Genomic DNA, 16,524 nt, shown 5'->3' on the forward strand with positions numbered 1-16,524 from the left:
CGTCTGCGCAGGCCTGCACTGCTGCGACCGCGCGGAGGACACGCACTGCCAGACGGCCTGCCGGCGCATCCTGCTCACCATGACGACGGAGCAGGAGATCATCGAGGGGCTGATCAAGGAGTGCGACCGCATGCCCCTGCCCCAGGACCCCCTCTGGCAGTGTTTCCTGGGCAACGCCCAGTCCCTGCCCAACCCCGACCCCGACACCCCCCCGACCGCCAAGATGGACTGCGCCAAGCTGCACTGCTGTGCCAAAGCCAATACCTCACTGTGCAGGTCAGTGTGCGGGAACCGGGGGGGCCGGGGGGGGCGGGGGGGCTTGGGGGGTGTACCAGTACCTAAAAGGAGGCGACATAGCTCAGGAGGTAAGACCGATTGTCTGGCAGTCGGAGGGTTGCCGGTTCAAACCCCGCCCTGGGCGTGTCGAAGTGTCCTTGAGCAAGACACCTAACCCCTAACCCCTAACTGCTCTGGTGAATGAGAGGCATCAATTGTAAAGCGCTTTGGATAAAAGCGCTATATAAATGCAGTCCATTTACCATCTAAAAAGCACAGAGGTGCAAGAGACGAGGCTGGGGGTGAAGGGGTGGAGGCATTAGGCTGGGCTGTGCTCTTTTTTGTCTTTAATTTACTGAGGATGAATTTTATGTCTGTAAAGGCCGTACATAGATTTGGCTTAAATTTGAGAAAATGTGAATGACATTTTAATATTTAATTGCCCTCCTAAATGAACTGCAACAGATGTTCTCACTCAATAATTAAAATTTTAAAATGGGCTTTGGAAAATGGACATGAAAGAAAAGAAACACAGAGGACATGACCTTGGTGTCCTCAATGGTAATTATGGCCCTGTGCGGAACGTACCATTGCCACAGTAACAGGGGGGAGGCCTTAGGACCGTACCAAGTCGTTGATACGATGGAGTCATTAGCCCTTGTTGTTATTATGGGCTTGTTTGACGGGAGTGGTTCTGGTCCGGTCGCAGGGAGATGTGTCAGCAGAGCAGCACGGACTGGGGGGCCCAGACGTGGCAGGAGTTCGACCAGCTGTGCGAGTACAACCCCGTGGAGGCCGACCTGGTCACCTGCCTGGCCGACGTCCGGGAGCCCTGCCAGCTCGGCTGCAAGGACCTCAGCTACTGCACCAACTTCAACAACCGGTGAGCCATTTTACAGTACTGTACCGCAGACAGGTTATTCCATACTGTAATATAATATACCACACTGCACCAACTTCAACAACCGGTGAGCCATTTTACAGTACTGTACCGCAGACAGGTTATTCCATACTGTAATATAATATACCACACTGCACCAACTTCAACAACCGGTGAGCCATTTTACAGTACTGTACCGCAGACAGGTTATTCCATACTGTAATATAATATACCACACTGCACCAACTTCAACAACCGGTGAGCCATTTTACAGTACTGTACCGCAGACAGGTTATTCCATACTGTAATATATTATACCACACTGCACCAACTTCAACAACCGGTGAGCCATTTTACAGTACTGTACCACAGACAGGTTATATCGTACAGTAATATACTACACTGCACCAGCATCAACAACCGGTGAGCCAATTTACAGTACTGTACCGCAGACAGATTATACTAATATACTATACTGCACCAATAGTATACTGTGATGGTCCAACTTTATCAAACTGCGTATGGAAATACTATGTTATATATTAATACTGTGAAATACTATACCCTGCTGTGACTAATTCATCAGGTTGTACAAATGGGTGGATCATTCCATATTCCGTTTTATTTTAATCTCACGCTGACTTTTGTGTTTTTCCAAAAAAAAGCACATTCCCAAATTCACATTCTAAGGCGTTCCTGAACTGGGTTTATAACTCTGGGTGGTGCATGAAGTCATACCCGCTCCCAGTACGGTGCACTGGATACGGGCATGATGAACGCACTCCTAGGGCCAGCACTGCTGGAAGCAATTATATCGGGGAAATCAGGGCCCCTCTGGGCCTCAGGAATGCTGTAACGAGGGGGGGGGAAGGCTACCTTCCCACAATGCACTGGTCCAGTGGAGAGCCTGTAGCCTGAGGCTAACGCTGGCGCCAGTGAACACCACTGGAAGCGGAACGTGCTTGTGTTGTCGACGTAGTCGGCTGAAAGGTGTGTCGTAAGCATCGGTGTGCGGATAGCTTCCTGTTTCCCAGATCTGTAGTTTTATTCGGTTTCAGATGTATTCTGGGAAAAGTAGTGCAGGCAGCTGTTAAAATTCCTCTGAACCCGTGTGTGTGTTTAACGCCCTGAGGGAAACAGGATCTCATACTTGTTACGCCTCATACTTCCTCTTCTATCAAATCCCTTCGCTGTCTCTCCCGTGTCTTTAAGCAAAGGCTCCTTTTTTTATAAATCGCCCCACTTTCTAGTAAAAAGTCAACATGACCGCTCGAATAAACGCGGCAGAGAACAAAGTTCCGCCCGTGAAAATGCAGGCTCGACGAACGCTTCCAAACTCTCGCTTGCTCGTCAGAAGAATTTCCCAGATGGAGCGATTATTTTTTTGTGTTCTTTCCTCATCGGATGATGCCGTGGACAGACAAGTGGTGGACGTGCGGGATTGTGTGTCGGCACGACCGCGCGCTATCGGCTAGCGCTTAAGTGCGTCCTCTTGGGACTGGCCGCCCGGTTCTCCCGCCGTCTCGTGATTGGCTCCTTCAGCGGAGACAGGAAGTGGTCAGCATACCAGGCATTCCTGGCCGGGAGATGTCAGGGAGATGCAGGGAGGGTGGCGTGCACATCATGCAGCATGTACGGCCAATAAGTGGCATTTATCCTTTGTAACCGGGCTTGGTCTTCGTAAGCTTGAATTTTCTGCTGTTGAGTTTCGCATTGGCTGGGCAAGGCACCTGCATCACTGTAACACTGCCCGCAGTTTTACTTCTAGAACATTCTGGCCTAATGTATAAAGCGGAGTTTTTACTGGTGCAGATAACCAGCAGTAACTACACCCCACTGCTACCTGCTGTCGCCGCTCACCCTGCGATTAATTATTCATTTTATGTGTACGTTTATTTCAGCCCGTCTCAAAGAAAGGTTGAATTGATTTGTCGTCAAGTTCGATATCAGATCAACCTTTCTTTGAGACGGGGTTTAAAGACGCGCGTCGAGAAATGAATAATTTAGCGTCCGTGCGAGGTGGTTATTAGTGGTTAGGAGACCTTATCTGCGCCAGTAAAAACTCGGCCTCATTATGCATCAAGTCAGAATGTTCTAGAAGTAAAACCTGCAGACAGTGTAAAGGGGATGTGTGGAGAAAGGTTGACCTGATATTTAATTTCTGGCCAAGGCCCTTTTCCACCGTTCACTGACTATTAGAACCAGGTGTGCCAGCCCCCAAAAAAGAGATACAGGGCAGTCTGATGTACTTAATGGTGTTAAACCCTTTTCCCGCTCTACCGAGGGGTATATTTTCCTATGGGGGTTTTTTTCATGGTGTGCCAGTTTAAAGGGCTAAGCTAAGCGTTTTAATTAGGAACAGGTGGGGCAGGTTGTTTAGTCTGTGGAAATTTCCGTCCCGTCTCCCCCCGTGGGGGGGGTCCCTGTTATTAGCTGAGCGAAGAACGGGCTGTTTTGGAGGATGCGCTGGGGGACCGGGACAGGAAGTGGAAATAAGTGCCTCGCAGGGGGCCTGAACCCCCCCCCCCCCGACCTGTCAGCTCAGTCCGCGGGACAGGAAGTTCGCCTGCTGGGCTCGCAGATGAAACTGGAACGAATTCCTCAGGTCCTTTTCCTGAGGAAGCGTTTTTCGGGCGGGAACGCGCGGAGCTGGGAGAGCTTTGTTCTGGAAGGCTTTCACAGTGAAAACCGACCGTTACACAGCGTAAACAGCGCCCCCTTCTGGGCGGGGCCGACAGCACAGCTTGAGCTCCTTTTGGTCTTAAAAGGCAGCGGAAATGGGATTGTGACAGTGCTGAAAAATTATCAGCAGGGCTGAAAAGGAGCAGAGCAGAGATTGCAGAGAACCCCGGGTGAATGAGACACTTTATTACTGCAAGAAAACTTGGCTCGGTGTAAACAGCGCCCCCATCTGGGCGGGGGGCGGAACCAACGGCATCGCTGAACCGCAGTCTGCGGCTAACTGCAGTTCCAGCGCGTCGCCCTTTTGTATATTCATGAGACTGGGAGGGAAGCGAGCACTGAGATTTACGCCTCCATTTTAGGACTCGGGGTCTCATACCGAACCCACAGAGGGACCATTGGAGGCTGTCTGACCCCCTTGCTCTCTGTCTTTATAAATTTATGAAATGTAAATGAACACTGGTCCAAAATTAACCAATATATCTTACAGAAATGTGGCATGGTGCAATACACTGGGAAAAAAAGTATTAATATCAAGGTACCGAAACTCTCCACAATATTATGCACAAGTACCCTATTGCCCCTTTCCGATGTGGCAGTGTATCTTGGGCATAATATTGTGGAGTGTTGCAGCAGTATCTCGATATTAATGTTTAAATATTTACAGAATATAAAAAATGTATATATATTTGCAGATTATTGCCTTTACTTCCGTTTCTGTAAATAATGGATTCGTAGCGTCCCTGGACCTGCCGTGAAGGAGCCCCAGCAGAACTCTGGTGACTGGAGCTGAGCGTTTAGTTCACACATGCAAAGCCTCATTCACAGGACCTTTTCATGTGTCTGTGTGTGCGTGTCTCCCTGTGTGTGTGTCTGTGTGTGTGTGTGGTGTGTGCGTGTGTGTGTGTCTGTGTGTGCATTCGTGTATCTGTGTGTGTATGTGGTATGTGTGTGTGTATGTTTGTGTGTATCTGTGTATCTGTGTGTGTGTGTGTGTGTGTGGTGTGTGCGTGTGCGTGTGTGTGTGTGTGTGTGGTGTGTGCGTGTGTGTGTATCTGTGTGCGTGTGTGTGTATCTGTGTGTGTGTGTGTGTGTGTGTGTGTGTGTGTGTGTGTGTGTGTGTGTGTGTGTGTGGTGTCTGCGTGTGCATGTGTGTGTATCTGTGTGTGTGTGTGTGTGTGGTGTATGTGTGTGTGTGTGTATGTGTGTGTGTGTGTGTGTGTGTGTGTGTGTATCTGTGTGTGTATCTGTGTGTGTGTGTGTGTGGTGTGTGTGTGTGTGTGTGCGTGTGTGTGTGTGTGTGTGTGTGTAGGCCCACAGAGCTCTTCCGGAGCTGTAATGCACAGTCAGACCAGGGTGCCCTGAGTGACATCAAGCTGTGGGAGAAAGGGAGCATCAGGATGCCCTTCATGAGCATCCCGGTGCTGGACATCACCAAGTGCCGGCCCGACATGTGGAAGGCTGTGGCCTGCGCCCTGCAGATCAAGCCCTGCTACAGCAAGTCCCGCGGCAGCATCATCTGCAAGTACGTCTGTCCCTCACCCCAAAAACCCGCCCCATCACCTGCAAGTACGTCTGTCCCCACCCCCAAAAACTCCCCAATCACCAGCAAGTACGTCTGTCCCTCACCCCAAAAACCCACCCCATCACCTGCAAGTACGTCTGTCCCTCACCCCAAAAACCCACCCCATCATCTGCAAGTACGTCTGTCCCTCACCCCAAAAACCCGCCCCATCACCTGCAAGTACGTCTGTCCCCACCCCCAAAAACCTTCCCCATCATCTGCAAGTACGTCTGTCCCCACCCCCAAAAACCTTCTGCATCATCTTCAAGTATGTTTGTCCCCACCCCCAAAAACCTTCCCCATCACCTGTAAGTATGTCTGTCCCACCCCCAACACCCCTTCCCCATCATCTGCAAGTACGACTGCCCCACCCCCAAAAACTCCCCAATCACCAGCAAGTATGTCTGTCCTCACCCCCAAAAACCTTCCCCATCATCTGCAAGTACGTCTGTCCCCACCCCCAAAAACCTTCTGCATCATCTTCAAGTATGTTTGTCCCCACCCCCAAAAACCTTCCCCATCACCTGTAAGTATGTCTGTCCCACCCCCAACACCCCTTCCCCATCATCTGCAAGTACGACTGCCCCACCCCCCAAAAACCTCCCCCATCACCTACAACCAGCGCTACAGTGCTACGCCCCAAAGGAATACAAACTCAAGCCTTACACAGGGGTGGGTTCTGCTCCACAGCAGTTTGGGTAGAAACTGTGCCCACCAAAAACGCGCGTAGACAATTATGCCATTCCTCTCTCCCACGTCTTATCCTATCTATCCTACGTCCTCCCCTCCCAAAAAAAAAACCCCTTCTCTACCTTCCCTTCTGCATGCTAATTCCAGTGGCAAATGGTTGCCCTGTGTGTGCCATTAAGTTCGGGCTAAGTCCGCGGTTATTATTTGATAACTTTCTCGCTTCTTCTCAAATCTGGTTTGGGTGAATTCATTTTGCTCCTTTGAGATCCCGAGCGCTGGTTTATTGTCCGCGTGTTATCAGGAGGAATGTTTCATTATGGCCCAGCTCCTGGGTTGCCAGATGTGGTATCGGAGTGTGTAATTACAACCGGCTCACCTGGGGAACTAAACTTTTTGGTCTTCAAAGGCAGCGGGAATGGGTATCGTGTCGGTGCTGAAAAATCATCGGCAGGTCTGAAAAGGAGCAGAACAGAGATTGCGGAGAACCCCAGGTGTATGAGACACTTTATTACTGCAAGAAAACAACTATGATAAAAAAGAGCTCTTGGAAGAGCTCTTTTTAATAGGCTGAGAGCAAGCCAGCTTCAGAATCACAAACTGTTTTTGTGTACCGGCACATTCCTGGTCAGTGAGCAGGTGTAGTTGAGGACCACATGTCATTGGCTCAGAGCGTTGTGAGCGTGCTCACTTGCGTCCCCTGTGTGCCCCCCCCCCCCATGCGGTTGACTCTGGCCCCTCCCCTCCCCCCAGGTCAGACTGCGTGGACATTTTGACCCAGTGCGGGGACCACGCCAAGTTCTACGAGGGTCAGACGCCGGAGAGCATCTGCGACATGCTGTCCCCCACCGACGACCCTGAACGCTGCATCCCCCTGGAGAGATACCTCAGTGAGTACCCCAGAGAGAACCCTACAGAGTACCCTACAGAGATACCTCAGTGAGTACCCCACAGAGAACCCTACGGAGTACCCTACAGAGATACCTCAGTGAGTACCCCAGAGAGAACCCTACGGAGTACCCTACAGAGATACCTCAGTGAGTACCCCACAGAGAACCCTACGGAGTACCCTACAGAGATACCTCAGTGAGTACCCCAGAGAGAACCCTACGGAGTACCCTACAGAGATACCTCAGTGATTACCCCGGAGGGAAACCTACGGAGTACCCTACAGAGATACCTCAGTGAGTACCCCAGAGAGAACCCTACGAAGTACCCTACAGAGATACCTCAGTGAGTACCCCCCCATAGAGAACCCTACAGAGTACCCTACAGAGATACCTCAGTGAGTACCCCAGAGTACACCAGTGAGTACCCCAGAGAGAACCCTACAGAGTACCCTACAGAGATACCTCAGTGAGTACCCCACAGAGAACCCTACGGAGTACCCTACAGAGATACCTCAGTGAGTACCCCAGAGAGAACCCTACGGAGTACCCTACAGAGATACCTCAGTGAGTACCCCACAGAGAACCCTACGGAGTACCCTACAGAGATACCTCAGTGAGTACCCCAGAGAGAACCCTACGGAGTACCCTACAGAGATACCTCAGTGATTACCCCGGAGGGAAACCTACGGAGTACCCTACAGAGATACCTCAGTGAGTACCCCAGAGAGAACCCTACGAAGTACCCTACAGAGATACCTCAGTGAGTACCCCCCCATAGAGAACCCTACAGAGTACCCTACAGAGATACCTCAGTGAGTACCCCAGAGTACACCAGTGAGTACCCCAGAGAGAACCCTACAGAGTACCCTACAGAAATACCTCAGTGAGTACCCCGGAGAGAACCCTATGGAGTACCCTACAGAGATACCTCAGTGAGTACCCCAGAGAGAACCCTACGGAGTACCCTACAGAGATACCTCAGTGAGTACCCCAGAGTACACCAGTGAGTACCTCAGTGAGTACCCCAGAGAGAACCCTACAGAGTACCCTACAGAGATACCTCAGTGAGTACCCCAGAGAGAACCCTACAGAGATACTTCAGTGAGTACCCCAGAGAGAACCCTACGGAGTACCCCAGTGAGAACCCTACAGAGTACCCCAGAGTACACCAGTGAGTACCCCAGTGAGTACCCCAGAGAGAACCCTACAGAGTACCCTACAGAGATACCTCAGTGAGTACCCCAGAGAGAACCCTACGGAGTACCCTACAGAGATACCTCAGTGAGTACCCCAGAGGGAACCCTACGGAGTACCCTACAGAGATACCTCAGTGAGTACCCCAGAGGGAACCCTACGGAGTACCCTACAGAGATACCTCAGTGAGTACTCCAGAGTACACCAGTGAGTACCCCAGTGAGTACCCCAGAGAGAACCCTACAGAGTACCCTACAGAGATACCTCAGTGAGTACCCCAGAGGGAACCCTACGGAGTACCCTACAGAGATACCTCAGTGAGTACCCCAGAGTACACCAGTGAGTACCCCAGAGAGAACCCTACAGAGATACTTCAGTGAGTACCCCAGAGAGAACCCTACGGAGTACCCCAGTGAGAACCCTACAGAGTACCCCAGAGTACACCAGTGAGTACCCCAGTGAGTACCCCAGAGAGAACCCTACAGAGTACCCTACAGAGATACCTCAGTGAGTACCCCAGAGAGAACCCTACGGAGTACCCTACAGAGATACCTCAGTGAGTACCCCAGAGGGAACCCTACGGAGTACCCTACAGAGATACCTCAGTGAGTACCCCAGAGGGAACCCTACGGAGTACCCTACAGAGATACCTCAGTGAGTACCCCAGAGTACACCAGTGAGTACCCCAGTGAGTACCCCAGAGAGAACCCTACAGAGTACCCTACAGAGATACCTCAGTGAGTACCCCAGAGGGAACCCTACGGAGTACCCTACAGAGATACCTCAGTGAGTACCCCAGAGTACACCAGTGAGTACCCCAGAGAGAACCCTACAGAGATACTTCAGTGAGTACCCCAGAGAGAACCCTACGGAGTACCCCAGAGAGAACCCTATGGAGTACCCTACAGAGATACCTCAGTGAGTACCCCAGGGTACCCCACAGAGTACCCCAGGGTACACCAGTGAGTACCCCAAAGAATACCCCAGGGAGTATGGAATTGTCTTTCCTGTCATTGTTGTTTTCATTGTTGTTGCTGTTGTCATTGTTGTTTTGATGTTGCTGCTGCTGTTGCTGTAGTTGCTGTTGTTTTCCTAATTGCAGTCGTTGTTGTTTCCTTTGCTGTTGTTGTTGCTCTTGTTGTTGATGTTGTTCTTTTTGTCATTGTTGTTGTTTTTCTCATTGCTGCTGTTGTCGTCTGTTGTTTTTGCTGTCGTTGTTGTTGCTCTTGTTGCTGTTGCTGTTAATGGATTTGATATTCACCGAAGCGCAGCAGGCGCTACGTACCCCATGCTGAGGTACAAGAGCAGAGCCCAGCCTTCGGCTCCTGTGTTTCCAAAGTTCAGCTTCGTAATCGATAGGCCACCCGCTGCCTCAGAACCCCACCTGCGGCTCTGCCTCCGCTGCTTGCGTCTGCGGTGCATTGTGGGATTGGTCTTTTTTCCGGGGGATTTTTTCGGCTCTCGAGCACGGCCTCTTAGACGTCGCCCCGTTGTGCCCGCAGGCCCCAGCCCCGTGGGCGACGCCTTCGAGGAGGTGATCCACCCCTGCAACCCCAACCCCTGTCCCAGCAACCACCTGTGCGAGGTCAACAGGAAGGGCTGTCTCCCCGACCAGGACTGCCTCCCCTTCTTCTGCGTTCCAGGTACTGAGGCCCAAAAAAACAACAACCCCCCCCACCACCGCCCTCCCCCCCAACGGCTGAGTGCTGTCTGCTCTTTTTAACAAACATTTTTTTAAATTGTCGGGTATTTCAACTGTTCTGACATTTCAAAATGTCAGACATTTTTTATTAGCCTGACTTTATCTCTGCCTTGAATTTTCTGAATAACACAACCGATAATTATTTCTTTAAAAGCAATTTTTACATTCAGTTTTTTTTTTTTTTCTTTTCTCACAGACCAGCAGCCAGCCAGGTATGAGTGCAGAGCAATTACCTGCTGTAATTTCAGTAGCGGTTATCTTTCAGTGCCCAGGGCAGGAAAATGGCAGTTCCACTCATTAAATGTGAAGCTTTTGTGGATAGTAATTGCTTGTGGCGCTGGGGTTTTTTTTTTTTTTTTTTTTTTTTTTTTTTTTCTAAATAATTTTTCATTTTTTATTTTTCCCGGCCGTCTTTGTCGTCTCGGCCGCAGGCTGCAAGCTCGGCGAGGCCTCGGAGTTCCTGGTCAACGTGGAGTCGCTGGTCCAGGTGCCCACGCGGAGCGGGCCGCCGGGCTGCTACGAGGTGTGCGCCTGCGGGCACAGCGGGCGTCTGGAGGGGTGCGTGGAGACGCCCTGCGCCGACACCGCCAGGGCCTGCGTCGTCGGGGACCAGAGGAAGAGTAAGGGCCCCCCGTCCCGCCCCCCCCGTCCCGCCCCCGTCGACACTGCCACTCTCCCGTCCGCCATCTTCGGAAAAAAAACGTTTCACCCAGGTCACGCGCGAATCAGCTTCCGTCGCCTCGGAGCGCCACTGCGCTAGGTTACTGCGTGGTACAGTGGAGAAGCGGTGGGGAGGCAGAGTAGCATAATGGCTAAGGAGTTGGTCTTGTAACCTAGAGGTCGCGGGTTCGATTCCTGGGTAGGACACCCTTGAGCAAGGTACTTAACCTGCATTGCTCCAGTATATATCCAGCTGTATAATTGGATGCAATGTAAGTCGCTCTGGATAAGAGCGTCTGCTAAATGCCTGTAATGTAATGTAATGTAAGCAACCTTCGCTGAATTGTTGGATTTTTTTTGTGTCACCCCGTGAACGGTGATTTGTAGAAGTCGATGGACGAGAGGGGAGGCAAATCACGAGTTATTTTGAACGCGTAAATGATGTAAAATGGATGTCTGAATTCTGCTGTGAAGAGCTCCTGATTATTTCGTGAAAGGTTTCTGCCTGAAATCTTGAGTTTTTTTGTTGTCTACTTCATACCTCAGAGCCTCGTCCAGAAGTTCCCGCCATTCTTATCCTGGGCTGTGTGCGAATCGGAGCTCTTATCCCCGCTCTGCCCTGTGTAGCGTGTACTACTATACTGTGCGCTGGTTACTGCATACTGCTTAGTAGATGTCGTGTAGTATGCGAAAAAATGTCCTTTTGTACTGTGTCCCATCTGTGTTGTGGTGCGGTCGCAAGACATCCCACCCTTGCTCACGTGTTGTCGTTGTTGTTGTTGTTGTCTTTGTTGTTGTTGAAGGGAAACATCAGCGAAGCTACACCTCAGTTTTTAAGCGGAGCTACGTGTCGTAAATACGGGACCAAAATGTTTGTCTACTATTTGAAAAGTATGCTCCTGAACATACGCAGCGAAAACCCTGAAATAAGTGCATCATCCTGGGATTTTAAGTACACTACATTTACAGAAGGTTTAGCCCACTTAAGTACTTTTATCATCCAGTACTCAACAAGCGTACTCGATAGTATGGAAGGGCGCTGATTCGGACTCTGCCCCGGCTTCTCTTTGTTGCATCGCCACCTAGTGGTCAGACTTCAGGGCTTCTGTCCATTGGCTGGACAGGACACTACTGGGGATTGAGACTGAGGAGATAACATGTCTGATTGAGCAGAGGTTTTTTGAAGTTTTATTTTAAATTGAGGAATTCCACTGACATTCTTCAATCTTCAATTTTTAATTGATCTATTTATTTCTTTTGAAAATGTACTTGATCTCTGATAAAAATATTTTGGGTTTTGGAATTGAATTTTTTTTTGAGTCGGCTGGTTGGCCAAAGAGCACAATACTTTGAAAAGTTACTTGTTCTTTAAATGAAAAAGTGTATATCAGGGTCATTTCGTACAATCTGATCAATTCTAAACGCAGTTGCTGTACAGAAATGGAATCCGGGGGATTTAAAAGGCCTGTTTCAAATGCAGCAGTACAACCAGATAATGATGAAGTGCAGTGAAGGAAGAGGTTGTCTGTAGTGATTAGGGGTGATAAGGCTGTTATCCCCTTGAAGAGTAGGTTTTTTGGAATGGGTTTTTTTTTCTTCAAAATTGTAAGTCAGTGTTCTAGAACATTGCTTTCGGTTACCAGCAGCGGTTGTGACATCAGCGTTAGAATGTTCAGTTAAGAACATTCTGATCGCATATTTGTGACCTCACACATTAAAGGGGTAAAGACTTGTGCCGGTGATCTGACTGCGGGGCCGGTCTGTGTCGCAGGTCACGGATCCTCCTTCAGGCTGGACTGCCACCCCTGCTCCTGTTTCGGCGGGGAGGTCTTCTGCTCCTTGCGCGCCTGCCTCACCCCCCTCCACTCCGAGGAGGACCGCAGCCGATTCACAGGTCAGGGGGCCCCGCCCACCGCGCAGGACCCCCCGCAGCGCAGTAGCGATTGTGACGTCAGGGTTTAGAATGTTCAGTCTAGAACATTCTAATCACGTGTGTTTGTGACCTCACAGCTTGAAGGGTTAAAACTGCAGTGAGTCGGGGCCCTGTTCATCATCTCCTCTAAATGTGGATTGTGACATCAGCGTTAGAATGCTGAGTTAAGAACATTCTAATCACGTGTGTTTGTGACCTCACGGCTTGAAGGGTTAAAACTGCAGTGAGTCAGCGGCATGTTTCTCCGCTGATTCTAATGCTGGTTGTGACGTCAGTGTTAGAATGTACAGATAAGAACATTCTAGTGACGTATTTGTGACCTCACAGCTTGAAGGGTTAAAACTGCAGTGAGTCAGGGCATGTTTCTCCGCTGATTCTAATGCTGATTGTGACGTCAGCGTTAGAATGTACAGATAAGAACATTCTAGTGACGTATTTGTGACCTCACAGCTTGAAGGGTTAAAACTGCAGCGAGTCAGGGCTCTTTTTACTGCGAGTCGGGGCCCTGTTTATTATCCCCGCTGATCGAGGTCCCCCGCCCCCCTCCCCGCAGGGCTGCCGTGCGAATGCCCGGACCGCTTCGTGCCCGTCTGCGCCCAGGACGGGCGCACGTACCCCAGCGCCTGCGTGGCCCGCTGCGTGGGCCTGCAGGACAACCAGTTCGAGTTCGGCACCTGCCGAAACACCGACCCCTGCTCCCCCAACCCCTGCCAGAGGAACCAGAGGTGAGGCTTCCTTTGGGGGGGGGGGCGCTACGATTGGAAGGTCACAGGAGAGACGAAACCAGCATGTGCCGGCTTGCGGACTGACCCCAGTTACGTTTCGGTTGCGGTTAATAAGACCGCTGACAGCTTCTGTTGATCTTCGAATCCGGTGGACTGTGTACCGGGAAGTGCACGCGTGCCTTATCAGCTCATATTCGTGCTTGTGGTCACGTTTACGAAGAACAGAGGGGGGAAAACCCAGGTTCAGAAAGTGAAAGTCTTCCCCAGTATTTTTGTTCCACTCACCTGGATTTGCTAAGTAGCACAATTCTTCAGCCAGGCAATAGAGCCAATTAGTGAATCCAGCTGGCTGAGTTCGTGGGTGGAAGAAACACACGGCCTAGACTTTCAACCTCTGATGGAAAAAAACAACAACACAATAGCAGTTATTTTTCTGCAGTCGAATGCATGTGTGTTTGCATGCAGATGAATGCGCGCGGATGTGTCTGTGTGTACATGTGCGTATATTATCACACAGTTTGTGATTTTTTTACGAGTGAGCGCGAGCGTTTCAGAATGTTTCGAGGGTCATGTTCGCGTGCTCGTGCTTGCTGGGATATCGCCGTGGGAGACGTGGGTGTAGAGTTCCTCGGGTGACAGAGCTCGTTCATCCCTGTCGTCGTGGTCGCCTCAGGTGCTTGCCGAATCGGAAGGTGTGCCTCTCGAGCGTGGGCGACTACCCGTGCCTGCAGTACGAGTGCGTGGGCAGGTCCTACGGCTGCGACAAGACCCAGCTGGACCCCGTGTGCGACACCGCCAACGTGGAGCACCCCAACTTCTGCCTGCTGCACCAAAGGGGGAAGACCCTGTCCTACACGGGGCACTGCCAGGTATTTAAAATTTTTATTTAACCTCCCTTATTTAACACCAAGTTGGTCTCTTAAGATTCAGAATCTATTTTGCATAAGAGAGTGCCGGCCAAGGAAGCTTAAAAAGGACAATGAAACACACACAAAAGAAAATTCGCGCATTGAAACTTAAAAAGGAGAAATCCAGGTAATAAAGTCATACAACAATAGAAATGCTCATTTTAAAGTCCCCAGTTGTGCTAAAGGTCTTTGATCCTAGAATTTATTTAAAGTAATGAGCTCCTGTAATGTGAAACATTTTTGGAGATCATTCTAAGTAGCTAGCCTTTTTTTATTTTTATAAAACAGACCTTTTGCGCTGTTAATGAAATATAATCCAGTAAGCATAAACAGTAATTATTGTTACTTTGAGAAGATATATGGGAGTTATCGCAATATGGGTTTATAAATGAAACTGGACCAATGAGTTCATCTCTGGCTAGCTAGCCATGGCCAACCAACTTTCTTATAGGGAATGCAGTGTTGAAGGATGGCTTTAGAATTTGAGATAAATTTTAGCATTCCATGGTAAACTGTACCTGCTGTGAAAAGGTGGGGACAGTCATGTACACTATCTCCATAATCTAATAGAGAGAAATGTGGCAGAAACAAATATCTTCCTGGCTGCAAAAGAAAAACAAGATTTGTTTCTAACTTTAGCCTTAGTTTTTTCAAGGTATTCAATGTGAGATTTGAAAGTAAGGCAATAATCAGTCAGAAGACCAAAGTATTTATAGCATGGTACTTTGTCTTTACATTTGCTGTGCTTTGCTACTATAGAGGGTGTATTCCTTGGACTTCGTGAGTACCATGAGTTTAGTTTTTTTTTGCATTCATTGAAAGCTTTATCTGATGAAATCAGGGCTGTACAATGTTGAAGGCAAACTGCAGGCTCTCAAAAGCCTCAGTCAAGCTAGGAGCACAGCAATAAATAACTATCATCTGCATAAAAATCTCCGATGCATTTCTTCCTACACTGTTTACATAAACATTGAATTAAAGAGGGCCAAGGGTCGAGCCTTGGGGGACACCACTGAGGATGGGCGATGAATTTGAGATCTTGCCTTCAAGCTGAACATATTAAGTCTTGTCAGAGAGGTAACTTTTAAACCAGCTCACAGCTTGGTCTGATAAACCTATATTTAATTGTCTTTGTGTCATAACATTGTGATCAGCTGCACTAAATGCTTTGGATGACTCTATAAAAAGAGAGAGACAGAGCGCTGTTTCTTGTCTAGCCTCAACAATGCCAATTATAACTATCATTATAGCAGTAATGGTATCATGCTGTTTTCTAAAACATATATATATGTATATATACTGTATATGGGTTACAAATGAAAAGTAAAACCTTAATAAATAAGTGGAGAAACATAACAAATGCAGATGCTTCCATACAGGTGTACTGCATGAGACAATTAAGTAATTAATATCCCATCATGCTCTGTGGCATGTATGAAAATGCTGAGTAGGCCCATTTGACCTCGATTCTGGATCAAGATGGCAAGAGGAAAAGATTTAGGTGACTTTGAAAGAGGGTTCATTATTGGGGCACGGCTGGCAGGAGCTCTTTCACGTGATTTCTCACGAGGGTTTCTAAATTTGTTTTGCTAAAACAGACAGCTTTGAAATAGGCCTGTAGTTGTTTACATTTGTTGGTTCATTTCCACCCCCCCCGTCCCTTAACAGAGGGAGGACATATGCTGTTTTCCTCACTTTAGGGATACCTTTAAGGATGGCCAGCAGAGGGCGCTGTGTCTTAGGAGGGGGAATTACCGTGTAAACCACACAGAGGTACTGCATAGTGTAGCTTGCACAGATCAGCTTGGTCAGATTCCTCTCATAAACGTATTCATAAACCAGTGCTTGAATAAGATGTCTTTTTGGAGTTAACACGGCAGATGCCTTCTTATGATGCCATGCATTGCTATTTGTGGGCGGTATGCAGATGCTGTTCAGATATGTACCTGGATGTACAGTAGTTAGAAATTTCTGATACAGATGAATGGATTTTTTTTTTTACCTTCTCAATGACCAAAGGGCCACAAAGTATTTCTCTGACAATGTAGACATGTTCAATTACGAATAGTATCACTGTACCTAATACGCTGACCCGTGTAATGGCTTACTCATTTAAAAAAAAAAAAACTCTTGCTGTTGCTGTTGCTGCCGGGGAGGTGGGGGGGGGGGGGGGGGGGGGGGGGGGGGGCTGAGGGGGGTGGGGTGGGGGGGTGGGGGGCAGCGGTGGGGAATTGATGCATTCAGCAGAAGAGATGTGCTTGTTGAGCATTACGCAGAGGCCTTGCTTTAATCAGAGCTTGTCAGCCTCCGCATTGATTTGGACGAGCTGGAAAAAGTCATGTCTTGTTTTCTCAGTACAAGCACCATTTATCTTTTTTTTTCTTTTCTTTTTTTCGGTGAGCACTGAAGCCGCTGAACTTTTT

General features: G+C 49.1%; 1 protein-coding gene across 1 annotated transcript in view; it reads left to right on the top strand.

The window, feature by feature from the left end:
* Nucleotides 1–16,524, top strand: part of LOC118234731 (reversion-inducing cysteine-rich protein with Kazal motifs-like) — a 44,581-nt gene that overhangs the window by 19,985 nt on the left and 8,072 nt on the right. The window contains exons 9-17 of the mRNA XM_035431515.1: nucleotides 12–276; nucleotides 986–1,159; nucleotides 5,151–5,363; nucleotides 6,843–6,979; nucleotides 9,676–9,816; nucleotides 10,307–10,495; nucleotides 12,307–12,429; nucleotides 13,022–13,193; nucleotides 13,867–14,062. Coding sequence (XP_035287406.1) covers nucleotides 12–276; nucleotides 986–1,159; nucleotides 5,151–5,363; nucleotides 6,843–6,979; nucleotides 9,676–9,816; nucleotides 10,307–10,495; nucleotides 12,307–12,429; nucleotides 13,022–13,193; nucleotides 13,867–14,062 — 1,610 coding nt within the window. The remainder of the gene's footprint in view (nucleotides 1–11; nucleotides 277–985; nucleotides 1,160–5,150; nucleotides 5,364–6,842; nucleotides 6,980–9,675; nucleotides 9,817–10,306; nucleotides 10,496–12,306; nucleotides 12,430–13,021; nucleotides 13,194–13,866; nucleotides 14,063–16,524) is intronic.

Source organism: Anguilla anguilla, chromosome 8 (genome assembly GCF_013347855.1).
Source record: "Anguilla anguilla isolate fAngAng1 chromosome 8, fAngAng1.pri, whole genome shotgun sequence".
Classification (NCBI taxonomy): domain Eukaryota; kingdom Metazoa; phylum Chordata; class Actinopteri; order Anguilliformes; family Anguillidae; genus Anguilla; species Anguilla anguilla.